The sequence below is a fragment of the Microtus ochrogaster genome, linkage group LG10 (assembly GCF_000317375.1).
Source record: "Microtus ochrogaster isolate Prairie Vole_2 linkage group LG10, MicOch1.0, whole genome shotgun sequence".
Taxonomy (NCBI): domain Eukaryota; kingdom Metazoa; phylum Chordata; class Mammalia; order Rodentia; family Cricetidae; genus Microtus; species Microtus ochrogaster.
The window spans coordinates 12,489,689-12,505,111 of record NC_022035.1 but is presented as its reverse complement, the minus strand read 5'-3'; the positions used below and the strand labels follow the sequence as shown (position 1 = coordinate 12,505,111).

The 15,423-nt window shown below is 36.5% G+C and overlaps 1 protein-coding gene across 1 annotated transcript in view; it reads right to left on the bottom strand.

The window, feature by feature from the left end:
- Positions 1 to 774: 774 nt before the first annotated feature.
- Capza2 (capping actin protein of muscle Z-line subunit alpha 2) overlaps positions 775 to 15,423 on the bottom strand; it is a 38,786-nt gene continuing 24,137 nt past the window's right edge. The window contains exons 6-10 of the mRNA XM_005363753.3: positions 15,142 to 15,221; positions 12,278 to 12,356; positions 9,835 to 9,906; positions 2,506 to 2,568; positions 775 to 2,277 (exon numbers count right to left, since the gene is read on the bottom strand). Of these exons, the coding sequence (XP_005363810.1) occupies positions 2,137 to 2,277; positions 2,506 to 2,568; positions 9,835 to 9,906; positions 12,278 to 12,356; positions 15,142 to 15,221 (435 nt within the window). The 3' untranslated portion in view covers positions 775 to 2,136. The remainder of the gene's footprint in view (positions 2,278 to 2,505; positions 2,569 to 9,834; positions 9,907 to 12,277; positions 12,357 to 15,141; positions 15,222 to 15,423) is intronic.

Genomic DNA, 15,423 nt, shown 5'->3' with positions numbered 1-15,423 from the left:
CTCGTGCTCTCTCTCCTTCTGCTCCTGATTTGGACCCCCAAGAGACTTTTCATCTGGCAACTATTTCCCAGGCCCACTTTTCCATTTTTCCAATGTACAGCATTTATTTTGTTTTCTTTCAGTAACTGCTAGCCATTTCCTATAAAATCTAAAACCAAACTCCCCCGGCCAGCCTCCTGGGTCTAGACACCAAACTGGCTGGCCTAACCCTAACTCCACAAGGTGAAAACACCTCATGTCTCCCACCACACTCGCAGCCACTACCATTAACTTTGCCTCCTACTACATGGCTACCACCCACGTCCAAGTCAGCGTTTTCTTCCACCTGGACCACTGTAGTAGCCTCCTAAGTTCATCGATTCTCCTGGCTCCCACATGTCAATTTCCTCAGCACTTACCAGATGCGCCACTACAGCTCCCATGAAAACAATCCTCAAGCTTTAGGTATTCCACAGTTTCAATCTTCTTTCAAGTTAACAAAATATTCAGACTCTAAAATTGTACAATCACTATCTTGGCATGACTGAATTTTTGGAGGAATTTCATGCTTCACATGCCAATTTAAAAGGTTGTATATATTTTCAAAAATATATTCTAGATTCCAGAACAGAAAAATACAAAATAACTGGCTGCCATGGATATAAACCCATGTTAGTTCAATTCATATAACTTAGCAAATTTAAAAACCAGAACAGAAAATTAACGTTATCAGTTCATTTTCCTTAGAAATCCTGATGCCCCAACTTAAAAACTAAAGAAAAAATTAGCCAAAACTGTGACAATGTCATATATTTGCAATGCTTTTGAAGCCCAACAGTAATTTTAAAAAGAAATTAAACATGCTCTCATTGAATTTTTAAAAATCTATACAATTCAAGCTAATGAAATATTTTATTATACATAGTAAAAGTGTTTTTTTTTTTTGTTTAAAAAAAAAAAAACATTTTCAGGCCCAGATGTCTGCAGGAGTACATGAGGAATGGATTCCACTCGAGTGTAAGCAGCAAACTTCTGAAAGAAACCACAAATCCACCAACTCCTCATAGCAAATGCTAACATTCACCAAGGCTTGAACTCCTGTGGCGTCAGTGGATATACTGTAAAGGATCACAAACATGCTCATGATGCATAGGAAGATGGAGAACCAAAGATGCAGCTGCACACCATGTGGACGCCCAAATTTCCTAACTTACAACTTGTTATGAAGGACAATATACAAAGAAAGTATTTTAAAATAGTGTGTATGATTCACTGGCAAATGACGTTTTTACTCAAATAAATACCAAATTTTGCCATTTTAATGTCACAATGAAATTCAGTTTCAATCCAAGGGGAGGGAGAATCAACTGAGACATGGTCATGAGTTCAGGATTATATATATATTACAATCTGCCTTATAATACACTTGTGGTTTTGTGATAAAAATAACTCAGGGACATATGAAATTCAAGCTAGTTTGCATAACTGTCACAAGAAAAAAAAGCATTAAATGCATTTCTGAAATAAGTATTCTCATTTAATTTCAGAATCTCAAAACAGCAACAGACCTTGGCCTTGTTTTAAAAAAGTTTAGTTAGACACTAAGCTAGCTAAATAACCTTACAGCGAAGGTTTTAACATAACAGGTATAGAAAACGCTTTCCTTCTAATCTCAATCTGACATACGTGGAAGAGGTGAAAGGAAAAGGTAGACAATTTCTTTAGCAGCATATATGGCTAAGTCCATCAACCACCTTAACGAGAGTGTCCGTTACTGACCCCACTAAAAATACCTGGGCTGACATCAAAAGCTGCCCCTTTCATAAGCCAAAGACAATTTAGGGTCCTGGTAAATAAAATACTTTTGAAATATTTCAAAACCCTTTAAACATAACCCAGAGGAATCACCTCTTCACTGTAAGGAAGGAGGAACAGAGTAAAGGACTCACGCTAAACTCATTTCCAACTCTCTGAACAAAAGCAATGAAAACAATGGCGGATTAGCTAAGCTCTGTGCTCTAACCAAACTAGTCAATTACAGTGATTTAAGTGGCAACAGCCCATCTGACTGGGCAGCCTGACAGTTCAGAATACTTTTCGCAATAATTGTTTTTTTAACGTAAAGACACTAAAACAATCTGGTCATGCAACTTTCATTTATGCATTCTGCATCTCTTTGCCAATCTTGTAGCTAAGGATCTTGTTCCAGTCGATCTTAGTACGTGTAACTGGCAACTGTCGACGTAAGGCTTTGAAGGTAGTGTCCGACATCGTCTGGTAATTCTCACTGATGGCAGTCTACAAAAAAACAAAACCCCAAAAAACCAGCAGTTAGACATTTAAAGCAAACCAAAGAAGCAACCTCTTACAACATAGAGTGTTCTCAGAATAATATTAAGCAGTCTATTTCACTGTCTAACAATGAATTAAAAACCCCAACATGGATGGACTTAAAAGCTGTTTTGAAGTAGTTATTGAATTTCAGAACCAGCCCTCAGTGAACACATATACTTTTGATAATCATACCTGGTATTCATTTTCTGCAGCTTCTACAATCTTTATAAATTCTTTTGCTGTCTGCACCTCATTCTGAAACAAAAGAAAACGTAAATAAAAACTGAACCACTGTTATTTTTAATTTATTTGTTTTCCTTCACTGCTGATCTAGGACACAGGAATTCGTGGATGTTAGGCAAGCATACTACCTGCCACTAACCCACTATTTTTAAAGCCATGTTTAAGCTATTTAATAAATAGTGCAGATGAAGATTCTAACAAGCAAGGAAGATAACAATGTGGCTGGAGAGATGGCTCAGAGCTTAAAAGCTCTTGTGGCAGTCAGGCATGGTGGTACACACCTTTAATCCCAGCACTAGGAGGCAGAGGTGAACGGTTCTCTATAAATTCGAGGTCAGCCTGATCTACCTGGTGACAGAGTTACATAGTGAGGCCCTGTTTAAAAAATAAGAATAACAATAAAAAGAGGTCTGTTACACAATCAGGAACACTAGAGTTCTGGTCATAGGAATGAAGTCACAAGCTGGTTGTCCTACAAACATCCTCAATTCCAGCTCTAACTAAGGGAGCAACACACTCTTCTGGAGTCCACACTCACATGTACATATACCTTCATGCAGATACAGGCAGGCAGAGATACATTCAAATACACACACACACATTTAAAAAAGAAAATTATAAAATTGATTATACTCTATGTCCAAGGAGAACCAGGCAAAAATATTTTTAAAGGTCACAGAATACAACTAGTCTCAGTATTTAATTAAGTGATGTTTTAATAATATACAGAAGAAAAATCCAATTACAATGATATAGATTACTAGTTAATCATGTTTGCCTAAATATTTATTGTGCAATATTTACCATTACTTTTAAAACCCTAACAATTAATAAGAGCATATTTTAAATCTGAAGTACATTTACTCTAAATATTTTCAAAACAAATTTTATCATGCAAATATATGGTTGTGCTTGTTTTTCTAACAGTGACACAAAGCAGGCTTGAAGGCAATGGAAATGACCCTCTTGGTCACAATCAGCAGCTTATAAAACCAGCAACTGAATCTGGAGGATTTTACTACTGGTTTAAAAAAGAAAGGGTGAAGAGAGGGGATTAAGATTCTTATCTCTTAAAACTGGAGACACAAAGTTCATAGAAAGATTAACTACTTAAATCCTTTAAGATTATTAATTATCTGGAAGTTCTCTGTTAAACACAAACAAACAAAAGCACATACCAATATTCCCTCTATTAAGTGTCAATCCAAATGGGCCTGTCAATCTACCAACAGAAAAACCTTGAAGAAAAGCTCTGTTCTAAAGGCTTTAGAAATCCTCTGATGTCTACCCACAATCTAAGTCAGCACAACTGTCTATTGCCATCGTCCGTTCTTACCTCTCCAGGGTAAGCCATGCCAGGCTCTTTTCCAGAGAATCCTCCACTTTGCTCTGGAGTACACTGTCCTATGTCTCACTAGCTGACTGGAGTCCAGACAAACATTCAGGTGGTAATGAAGTATCAATAAATATCTATGTTTTTAAATGAAGTATTACTGTCAAATTCTCTAATATAGTAATATGTGAATATGATGTATATATTTGTATACATGCACTTTATAATAATGAAAAATCTTAAAACCTCTTAAACACTTAGAACTACAAGGCAAGTCATGTCTGATTACTATGACTAATTCATGTAACACTAGCCTATGAGTTTTGCCCAAGTTTTTTTTTTTTGGGGGGGGGGGGAGATGAAGGTTTCTTTGTATTGCCCTGTCTGTCCTGGAACTCACTCTCTAGACCAAGCTGGTCTTGAACTCACTGAGATTCACCTGCCTCTGCCTCCCAAATGCTGGGATTAGAGGCATGTGCCACCACAGCCTGACTAGTTTTTGCACAAATCTTACAATGAATTTTTCCATAATATCAAACTACCTAATGATGTAGCATGTATCTTTGTTATCAAACTCCCCAATGATGTAGCATGTCTTTGTTTTTTGATCAATATTACAAATGATAATTGCAAATGGCAATTTTCCCAACTTCAAGGAAATAATATTTCTTTGGAGTATAGATAAGTTGCTATGACTGGTAAAGTTTATAAAAGTATCAGAATTAAAAGTAGAAACTACCTAAACAATAAGAAAAAAAAAAAAAAACAAAAGGAGTTAGGTCTGGTAACCACACTAGCAATCCCAACACAAGGTAGGCTGAGACAGGAGAATTTTGAGATAAAGGATAGTTCGGAATACACAAGAACTGTTATCAACAGCTATTATTTTTCTTCTCTGGTAGCACCTGGCCTAAAAGAATCATAAATGGTTTTTTAAAGCTAATGCTTCTGTAAAATTAATACTTACACTACACTGGTACTTTAGTATACAAACACAAGTGTCTAAAGAAAAATGTCACTGTTAGTATCTTAGAAGTGAAAGAAATTCAGTAAGAAAATAGATGCAGTCAATTAAATGAACAGTAAAAGAACTCTAGGGAGAAATAAAAAACAAATGCAAAAACTCTTCAATTTGAAGGAACTTAAAACATATAGTATGGTTTCAAAGTATAGTACAAGGTATAGGATCATGTACTTATCTCCATGACCTTGGTTTAGGCAGTTGTTTAAAAATAAATAGTTACTATAACAAAAAACACAAATGATAGAAGAGAAAATGAACACAGTAAGACTCAAGTTTTGTTTTGCAAATGACTCTGTAAGTTGAAAAGACTAAACACAGAAAAGTGAAAACATTTATAAATTACCTGATCCCAGACACACATCTAGAATATACATAAAACTTGCAACTCAATAGCCAAAGCAGAAATAAGCATTTAAGAAATTGGCAATAGGGGCTGTTGTGGGATATTTGTACACAGTGTGAAAATGCATTGCTATAATAAAAAGCTGAATGGTCAATAGCTAGGCAGGAGGTATTGGCAGGACTTTCAGCACAGAGAGAGGAAGTAGGAGGAAATAATCGAGGTTCAGGGAGACATCAAGAGACATGAAGAGAGTCAACCATACAGAATGAAATAAAAAGACACAAGGCAAAACAGAGATTACTGTAAATGGGTTACTTTAAGTTATAAGAGCTAGTGAAGCAAGTCTAAGCTAAGGCCAAGCGTTCATAATTAGTAAGTCTCCATGGGTTATTTGGGAGCTGACTGGTGGGACAGAGAAAGACTTGATACAAACGACACCCAACAAGGGGCATGCATTTCCACATAAGACCTGAGAAAGTTTTAAAAAAGAGTTCTAGCCAGATAGTGGTGGCACACACCTTTAATCCCAGCACTCAGGTCACAGAGACAGGTGGATCTCTGTGAGAGTTTCAGGCCAGTTTGGTCTAAAGAGCGAGTTTCAGGACAGGCTCCAAAGCTACAGAAATCCTCCCTTGAAAAAAGTTCTAAACACACAAAGTAAAATGCAACTTCCTAGTCCTGCAGTCTCTCATGAGGGCCATGGTAGAGAAATGTGTCTCTTGATAGTACGCAGTAAAGCAGGCTCAAATAGAAAAAAAATCTGCAGTTTAACAATGTGCGTAGGCTTAAGAAAAAAAGAAAAAGGGTACAGTTAAAAAATAAATAGTTCAAAACTAATAAAGTTTTAAAGAAAGAATAAATTAAAAAGAAAAGAGAACAAGAATAAGCCACATGAGGATGGAAATACTCTAACAGAGCGAGTTTGGACGTCTATGGTGCTTTGCTGATTCTGAATGTTTTAAATGCTAATGAATAGAGAATGGCAGCTGCTGAGAGACAATGGGTTGTGGAAGAACTGCTGAATTAAAGTTTACATACTTTAGGGATTCCCTGGCTTCAAAATGGAAGTCAGATAATGTGCTGCATTGGGGGAAAGGTTATAACTTTGTTTATATAGGAAAAGAAAAAGTTATGGTTCTCTTCAAAATTAGTAAAGATCAAATTTCATTGGAAGAGACACCCTGAGGATCTTGGTTGCAGACATGAGGGAAAATGCCAAGAAAGACTGGTGCTGGGTAGGATGATCCCTCATCATGGAAACAGCTGAGACTAGATGATACATGATAAATCTTGTTGATTTTAGAATCCTCATGACTTATTATTACATGCCATCCTATCATACGGCATGGATAGAGGTTTGGTTATACAATCCAAATGGACTTATAAAGTTGACAGATGCCTTGTGCCTGCTCAAACATAGAACAACAACAAAAAAAAATCATCCTTAGCTGACTAGTGCACACCACACATTTCATACTAGTGTTAATGGCAGATATGTACGTTACCTTTAAAAGCTTGTATATTTTCAGAAAGAAAAAAAGGACCAAACACCAATAAAGACAAATTGCTCACGTAATTCACCTTCTCAAAATGCCTCTCTTGAAGTTTCCTCAGAGTTCTGAATCCAGAATATTTCAAAGCTGCTAGCTGAGAATGGTTCAGCATTCCAGACTACTCTAGCCAGGGCTTTAGATAAACCCACCATATAGAGACTGGACAACAAATGATACAGCTAGCTTTCCCAGCACTTATCATTACCCCCAAAAGATGTCATCACCCCCAAACAATAGGAAGCAGTCTACAGAACACAATGTCCACATTCCCAAGAGGTAGGGTGGGTGGTTTTTGGTCATTCAGTGGATTAAGGATAATTGCCATTATTTGGGGGAGGGGGGAGCTGGTTACAAGTTGCTATTCATCATGGTCAGAAAAAGAAAAAGAACTAAACAAAGAAGATCAGATCCAGGGATCTCTTCCTGAAGGGAAAAATGGGAAATATTGATAGGAATGATGGAATAAAAGGGTGGATTGTTGAGTCTGAGTCTACTTTCGAACATCCACTTTTGAACAACTCTGTATACTGATACAAATTTAAGTTTATTTGCTACTATATATATAGTATTTATATATATTTAATATATATTAAATTTGTATATATATTTGTATATGTTTCTACTATTGTTTAAGGTATTGTACCTATGCAGTTCATTTCAAAATGTAATGTAAATTTCTACTCCTTAAACGCTATTTAGGATAATTAAGCTTAGTAGTTTAGTCATCTATTACAATCAAATTTTTTTTTGAATAAATTTATTAGATATGTGTTCAAGGTCATACAGAGATGTATTTTAGATGGCCTTCAAACACTTCAGAGACCTTATGAATACAACATTTAAGATTTCTTAATAACAGAAGGCTTTTCATGACAGTAAGACACATCTGTTACCTGGAAACACCAATCTATTTCAAAAAAAAAAAAGATGATGGGCATTGAAGAACCTCCATATGGGGTTTGTTTTTATTGTGGCAAAAAATGGGAGAAACTGTTGTGGGGTATTTGTACACTTTGAAAATATATTGCTATGATTGATTGAATAAGAAGCTGAATGGTAGCCAATAGCTAGCTAGGCAGGAGGTATAGGTAGAACTTCAGACATAGAGCGAGGAAATAGGAGGAGATAACAGAGGTGCAGGGAAATACTAAGGAGACACAGAGGGAGTCAGACATACAGAATGAAAGGTAAAAGGCTATGAGGCAAAAACATAGATAATATAAATGGGTTAAATTATAAGAAAGAGCAGCTAAGGCCAAGCTTTTATAATTAATACGTTTCTATGTCATTATTTGGGAGTTTGCTGGTGGGACAGAGAAAGACTCTTTACAAGGACCTGAAGAAATGGCTCTGCTCGGCTATCCAGAGGACATGGATTCTAGTCCCAGCACACATATGGTGGCTCAACAACTATTTGCACCTCCAGTTCCAGTGGATCTAAAGCCCTCTTCTGGCCTCTTCAGGCACGATGTTCATATATTGTACATCAACAGACATATCAGCAAAACATACTTTCATATAAAACTAAACAACATAAAGAGAAATAGGCAATGGATCTGAACACACACCAATTCTTCCACCCAAAAAACACAACAAAGGTCAACCTGATTAACTATCAGGGAGATGGGAAAACAGACTTGACACAAACTCGAGTCAGCTGGGAGGAGGGAACGTCAACTGAGGAACTGCTTCCCTCAGTTCCTCTGGAGGCATTTTCTTGATTATCAAGCTTGATGTGGGAGGGACCTGTCCACTGTGTGCAGTACCCTGGGCACATGGTTCTGGACTGCATGAAAAAGCAAGCTGGGGAAGCCATAGAAGCAAGTCATTAAAAGCAGCACTTCTTCATGGTCTGCTTGGGTTCCAATTAATGCTCTGAGTTCCTGCCTTGAGTCTCTCAAGATAATGGTGGGTGGTTTGAATGAGAACGGACTCCACAGGCTCCTAGGAGAATATCTGGTCGCCAGTTGACGGCTGCTTGGGAAGTCTAGGAGGTGTGTCCTTGCTAGAAGAAGCTACTACTGGGAGTGGGCACTGAGATTTCAAAGGACAGGTACCACTGTTGGTGTGCTTTGTTTCCTGTTTGTGCATCAAAAAGTGCTCTCAGCTTCTGTTCCAGGGCCATCCCTGCCTGCTGCCTCCTGCCATGAAGACGATGGAGGCCTACCCCTCTGTAACTGCAAGTCCCAATTAAACTCTTCTGTCCCTACGTTGCCTCAGTCATGGTGTTTTATTGCAGCCACAGAAAAGTGACTAAGGCCTGTAAAGTATAAAATGAAATACTCTTTCCTCCTCAGGCTGCTTTTGGTCATGGTGCTTTATCACAGAAGCAGATAACTTAAGACAAAGAACTGTAATCAAAAGCCAAGTTTTAGATAGGAAGGAGAAAATAAGGAGCCCTCAATTACTTCTAGTGGAACTAAAATGGTGGTCACTCTGGGAAACTATCTGGCAGTAATTCAAAATACTACACATACCACAGTCAACAATTCCATTCCTATGCACAATAATTTTTTTTTAAAAAAAAGTCTACAGAAAATTGTACATGGATGTCAAAAACAAGCTAAAAAGCAGCAACGCCTATACTAACTGGAGGGTGAATGAAGTGCAAACCCATACAATGGACTACTATTTGGAAACACAAGGGATTTAAGCCGTAACAGAAGACAAAGACTAAAACCGTTAAACTGGAAAGAAGCCAGTAACAAAAAAAGAGATTATGAAAAGATTGTAGTTGTGTGAAATGTCCGTAACAGACAAATCCACCGTACCAGGAAGTAGACAGTAGCACCTGTTGCACAATCACAATAATCTTGAACTTTACACTTCAATAGCATGAATTCAAAGATATATGAATTAACCCCAAAGATGCCCAAAATGTACAGCATTGCAATTCCTTACCAACTGTAATCTACTTGAAATCTCTTTAATGTGAAGGAGAAATATCACTAAAAGTCAACGGTAAAGTTGCTGTTTTACAGAAATATTAGGTTATTTTATGGTCATTTCGGAACTGATTACTTACAGACACTGTGAGGGAATCTTGTATATCTTTATGACTCACTAGCTGAACATTACCATCTTCATAATAATGAACCTGTCAGATAAAGAAAATAAAGCAAGCATTATAGAAATATGATTTTTAGGGCATCACCACTTACATCAACAGACCAGATTCAGCTCATGTTCAGACTTTCCCAGTGGGCTCTAGACCTTTGAACTCTATCAGTCTTAGGTCTAGAAGGAGATTAAATATTCCTGCTATTATTTATACATACAACAGTTGTCACAATTAGATATTTTACCTCAAAGCCACTCTATTGGTGCCCAAATCTGGAATGTCTAAAACTGATCTCCTCTGGCTGGGCTTGGTAGCATATGCTTTTAATCCCAACACTTGGGAGGCAAAGGCAGGGGAATCTCTGTAAGTACAAGACTAGCCTGGTCTATAGAGACAGTTCCAGCGCAGTCAGGAATGCACAGAGAGACCCTGTCTCAAAAAAAGAAAAAAAAACCCCTAAAATAACAAAACCAATATTCTTCTCCAAATATTGCTTCTTTGTATATTTTTACCAATTACTTCCCCCAAATTTAGAATGAATTTACACAATAAACATTAACTGACTCATTACTATAAATATGCTATATAATATTGTAAATAAATGGCCTTTTAAAAGACCTAGTTTCTAACCTTATACTGCAACACAAGCAAGCACATTAGCACATTCTCTCAAAGGAATAAAAAGGGCTTTGGGATAAATTATAGAATTGCGGTATTTTGTAACAGGACTACACAGAAAGCAGGAATAATGGAATAGCTGAAGAAATAAATAAACAGGTAACACATAAGTATTTCTAGTGTGAACTAAAAAATGGTGTTAAACTTGAAAGTGACAAACACAGATTTAAAATTTTAAATTATCTGTGGTGAAGGCAATGGAAAAAATAGATCAGGAGATATAATGGTGGGGTTTGCGTAAGAACAGCCTCAATAGGTACATATAGCTGAATGCTTGGACCTGAGTTAGTGGAACTGTTTGGGAAGGATCAGAAGGTGTGGCCTTCTTGGAACTGTGTCTCTGGGGGCACTTTTCAATGTTTTAATTTATTTAATTTTACTTTTGGATTTTCAAGACAGGGTTTCTCTATGTATCTCTGGCTGTCTTGGAATTACCTTTGTAGACTAGGCTGGCCTCAAATTCAGAGATTTGCCTGCCTCTGCCTCTGAGTGCTAAGATTAAAGGTGTGTGCCACCACCACCCAGCTCCTTTGAGGTTTTAAAGGCCTTCACTATTCCCAGTTAGCACCTTGTGCTGATGAATCAGGATGTAAGCTCTCAGCTTTCTTAGCACCATGGTTGCCTGCTTGCAGCCATGCTCTGAAACTGCAAGCCCAAATAAGTTCTTTCACCTGTAAATTGCCTTGGTCATGGTGTTTTTGCACAGCAATAGAAAAGTAAGACAGAGAGTAAACTAACAAATAAACTTGCAGTACATGTTAAACACTATGCTAAGCATTGAAGGCAGACTAGGGCATCATTTTTGAAAGTTATGTAATTGTCCAGGTAAGAGCTACTGAGGCCAAACTGAAAGGGAAAACATTAACAATGACAACTGCCATGCAGAGTTCTTTGCACCTAACTCTAAGCATTTTACACATGAACTAATTCTCAAACAATCTAAAAACAACTAAACTGTTTTCAACAGAGGGAAATAAGAAGATCAAACAACTTCCTGAAGTCATACACACAAACAATAACTAGTTAGGATTCAAAGGCATGAAATCTGATTTCAAACTTCATGCTCTCAACTTCTAATCTTCTAATCCTAAAGGAACAGGCAGAAAAACATATAAGGGCAGCAGAACACAACACTAGAGTGTATGCCAAAGCCAGATGACATGTTTCAGTACTCTGATTCCTTTACGGCTTTAAGCATATAGTTAATTTTCACAATGGGCGCTGCTGTGATGAGTGAATCCAAAGATTAGCCAGCACATTCCTTTAACTTATACAGCAATATTAATATTCAAACAAGCACTTACTTGTATCAAATGTTCTATATAATGAAATTGACATTATTAACCAGAGTTAAGTTCTAGTGCATTTCAAACAAGAAGTTACTTAAAAGTCATATGTATATATTATTATGCTTCACCTAACTCCATTTATTTCAGATTACAGAAGAACACCCTCAACTCAAATGATTAGCTGAATGAAGAGGAGACCACATGGCATCATCTAATTTTAGCTCTGTTTTAGAAACTGTCAGCTATCCTTGAGGACATTTAATGACTAGGGAATTAAATGACAGGTTATTTAAAAGACTTAAAAAGAGCACTACTTGTTTTTTCAATTGCTCTAAAAGACAATCTCGAAAGTTATGGTGTACTATGAAAGTATAAGCTGTTTAACCGTGTCTTAGTTCAGAACCTTCTAGACATCCTTAAATAATCTCTGTATCTCATACCTGAATTTTCAAGATGCCAACCACCTGTGTGGTGGAAGGAGTGACTGTAAACTTCCACTCTGACCTCCAACGACCATTCCTTAAAAATAAAAACAGCAGCTGTAAATAAGGGTAGGGAAAATATTTTGAATCAATATTGTTTCAGGTTTAAATGTAATGCTACAATGTGTAAGAGAATAGGAGAAAGACATTGGGCACAGATTTTATAACCACTGAAACATTCAAGAGATTCAAAGTTTAGTTTTAAGACACATTAAATCTTTGCCCAAGAAGACATACATAATGAAAATAATTCACAATTCTAAAACTAAAGTTTAAAATATAATTCAAAACTAACATAAGAATTGTTTTAACATATATATATGTATGTATTTTGTGCATATGTGTATGTGTTCATGAGACACCTGATGCATGTGGAGATCAGAGGGAAACTTGTTGGTTCTCTTCCTCTATTATGTGGGTGTAAGGAAACACATTAAAGAGCATCAGGCTTAGCAAACAGATGCCTTTACCTGCTGAGTCATCATCTTGCTGACACTAAAACACTTTAAGAGAGTCTTAAACTACTTCCTTTTGTATGTTTGCATAGGGGAGATACATATGCATTCAGGCACATGTAGGGACAAGAGGCCAACTTCCGATGTTGCATCTAAGGAAGCATCCACCTTGATTTCTGAGACACCGTCTCTCAGAGTTCACCAAGTATGCTAGGTTGGATTATCAGAGAACCCCAGAGGTCCACCAGTTTCCTCCTCCCCAGCTCTGAGAAAGAATCATCACCCCTATGGTGGGGATCAAACTCACACTCTTATGAAATATCAACTGAGCTATCTCCCCAGTCCCTTAAAGTGATTTAAGAAATAACTGAACTTTTGAAGGATCATGGGTTATCCCCAAATGCAAATGGAGCTGTTTTACATTTTCCAAACGACACAAAGTAACAACAAATATCAGTTAGGTTTTGTTTTTTCCAACATTAGGTTTAAGATTTCACACAAATGGCAGGACTTTCAAAAAGCTTTTTGGTACAAGTATACAAAATAACACATTCATAGTAGGAAATTAGTAACACTATTAACCAATTGTGTATTACTGTTTTCTTCCTATTTTTCTGACACTCTTTGCACAAAAATCTTTTTCAGACACATTTTCTTTGTATATTAATGACATTTATTATGCTTTTCTGAGTGTTTTTTAAAAGTTTCTATTAATAGATTGTTAGATGACCATTCACCATAAAATTACTTCTGTTTTTTTGCTCTAGGAAAAGCATCTATATAATGACAAAAACCTCATATCTATAGTCAATACACATCATCTGAAAACTATTAAGGCAGCAAAAGATAATATAATGAAAAACATGTTTCTGAGTGGCTTATCTAAACACATTCAAAGAAGCTTGGCTGCAACAATCTAAATCTCATCATTTTTGTTTCATATTTCCAAAATAATTTATTTCTTTTATTAAGACCAAGAAAGCACTGAGTCCTAAATACATGCATTACTCTGAGAATATACATATATTGCCTCAGACCGTGCGAAGAAAAATAGAAATCTAACCAAACTTTGAGAATTATTTCAAAAGGTTCTTCAAAAAGTATTACTGCACTGAGTAACAACACCCTTTTCTCAACAGAGTAAATGGCCAACATGTCCTAGATTTAACTAAGTCTATATCCCTCTTTTATTAATTCTATATAATTGCAAATGTGTGCTCCTAATATTTATTAAGTTCCTAAATACTGCCATACATGAGGAAACGAACATGATGACTTAAAGTGAAGTATAATAAACTCTTCAGACTCCTCTTCTTCTATTTTGTCTTGTCTCTTTGTTTTAAAACAGGATCTTCATCGTGAGCACAGGTAGTTTGTAATCCTGCAATCCTCATGCCCTGGCCTCCTGACAGCTGGGATTATTTATAGCTGTCCACTACCAAGTCCAGCCTAAAATTTATTTTTTCTACAAAGTGAAAATCATTTTTAGCTTCAAAGACACAGTATTCACTGTGATGACTTACAAAAGGGTCAGTATGTAAAATGAAATAATGGGAATAGAAAACTCCAGAGATTTAATTCATTTCCTATATAGTAAAGCTCAAAGGAGTTTTACTTTTGAAAGCTAGTAATAAGTTCCCAATGAGCAGTGGCAGGGCCATCTGCTCATGCTGAGAACAGGGTGCTCTGTATGAATGAGCCTTACTCAAGAGAGAGGACAGAAATGCTTAAAAAAAAAAAAAACAAACTAAGGACTTTAAACTTGGACTTTTGGGTTAGATGTTTTTTGTGGACATGGTTTTGTTGGAAATGTAAGAAGTTACAATCATACTTTATAACTGTGTACACAACAGTTTGTATCCACATTTATTTTCCCTATTAATCAGATGTTTGAAATTTTGAATTTTTTTCTGAGATTGTGTATTAAAAATTGACTGAAATCTTAGTTTTGGACCCTTTTTTTGTTAATACATTATGAATATCAGAGTAAATATGATGAAATGTTATTTACCTTTCAAGTATGTTGAGTTTTGATTCATTAGCCAGGTTGTTTGGGGATACTCTTTAGGGTAAAGTTACAAGTGTCAGTGGCCCCAGTTAGTCTGTTTGCAAGCATACCTGCTCACATAGGCTGCCCCCCATTCCTGTCCCAACTCACTCTGCTCTCCTACACTCTGTGATGAATGTCATCAGATTTACCGCATTCCAAATGACTGGGATGATCATCATGAAGCAAGTTATCTTTCAAATTCTCAAACGGTAGTAGTTTTATGTATCAAGTTTATATCACTTTTAGTCACACATATGTGACTGATTTACATGGAATACAAACAATGTTAAAATTAAGTACACAAAAAGTTAACTTACCAAAAGTTTTTTGCTTGGAACTGATGGCTTTCTATGCATGCAATAATGGTCTGTTGCCCATCTATTTTTTTGCCATACACCTATTGGCAAGGAAAACAAGAACAATGAGTTGACTTAGGGCCACAAATGCCTAACTTTAAGCATCTATAAGGTACTGTAGAAAGTGGGTATAAACCAATGATGTATAGTCGTTTTAGGTTAGACAGGTAAACAGAACCAAGACCACCTGGCTTCACAAGCTCAGATGCCTCAACTCTACCCACATTGAATGTGTGAAGGATT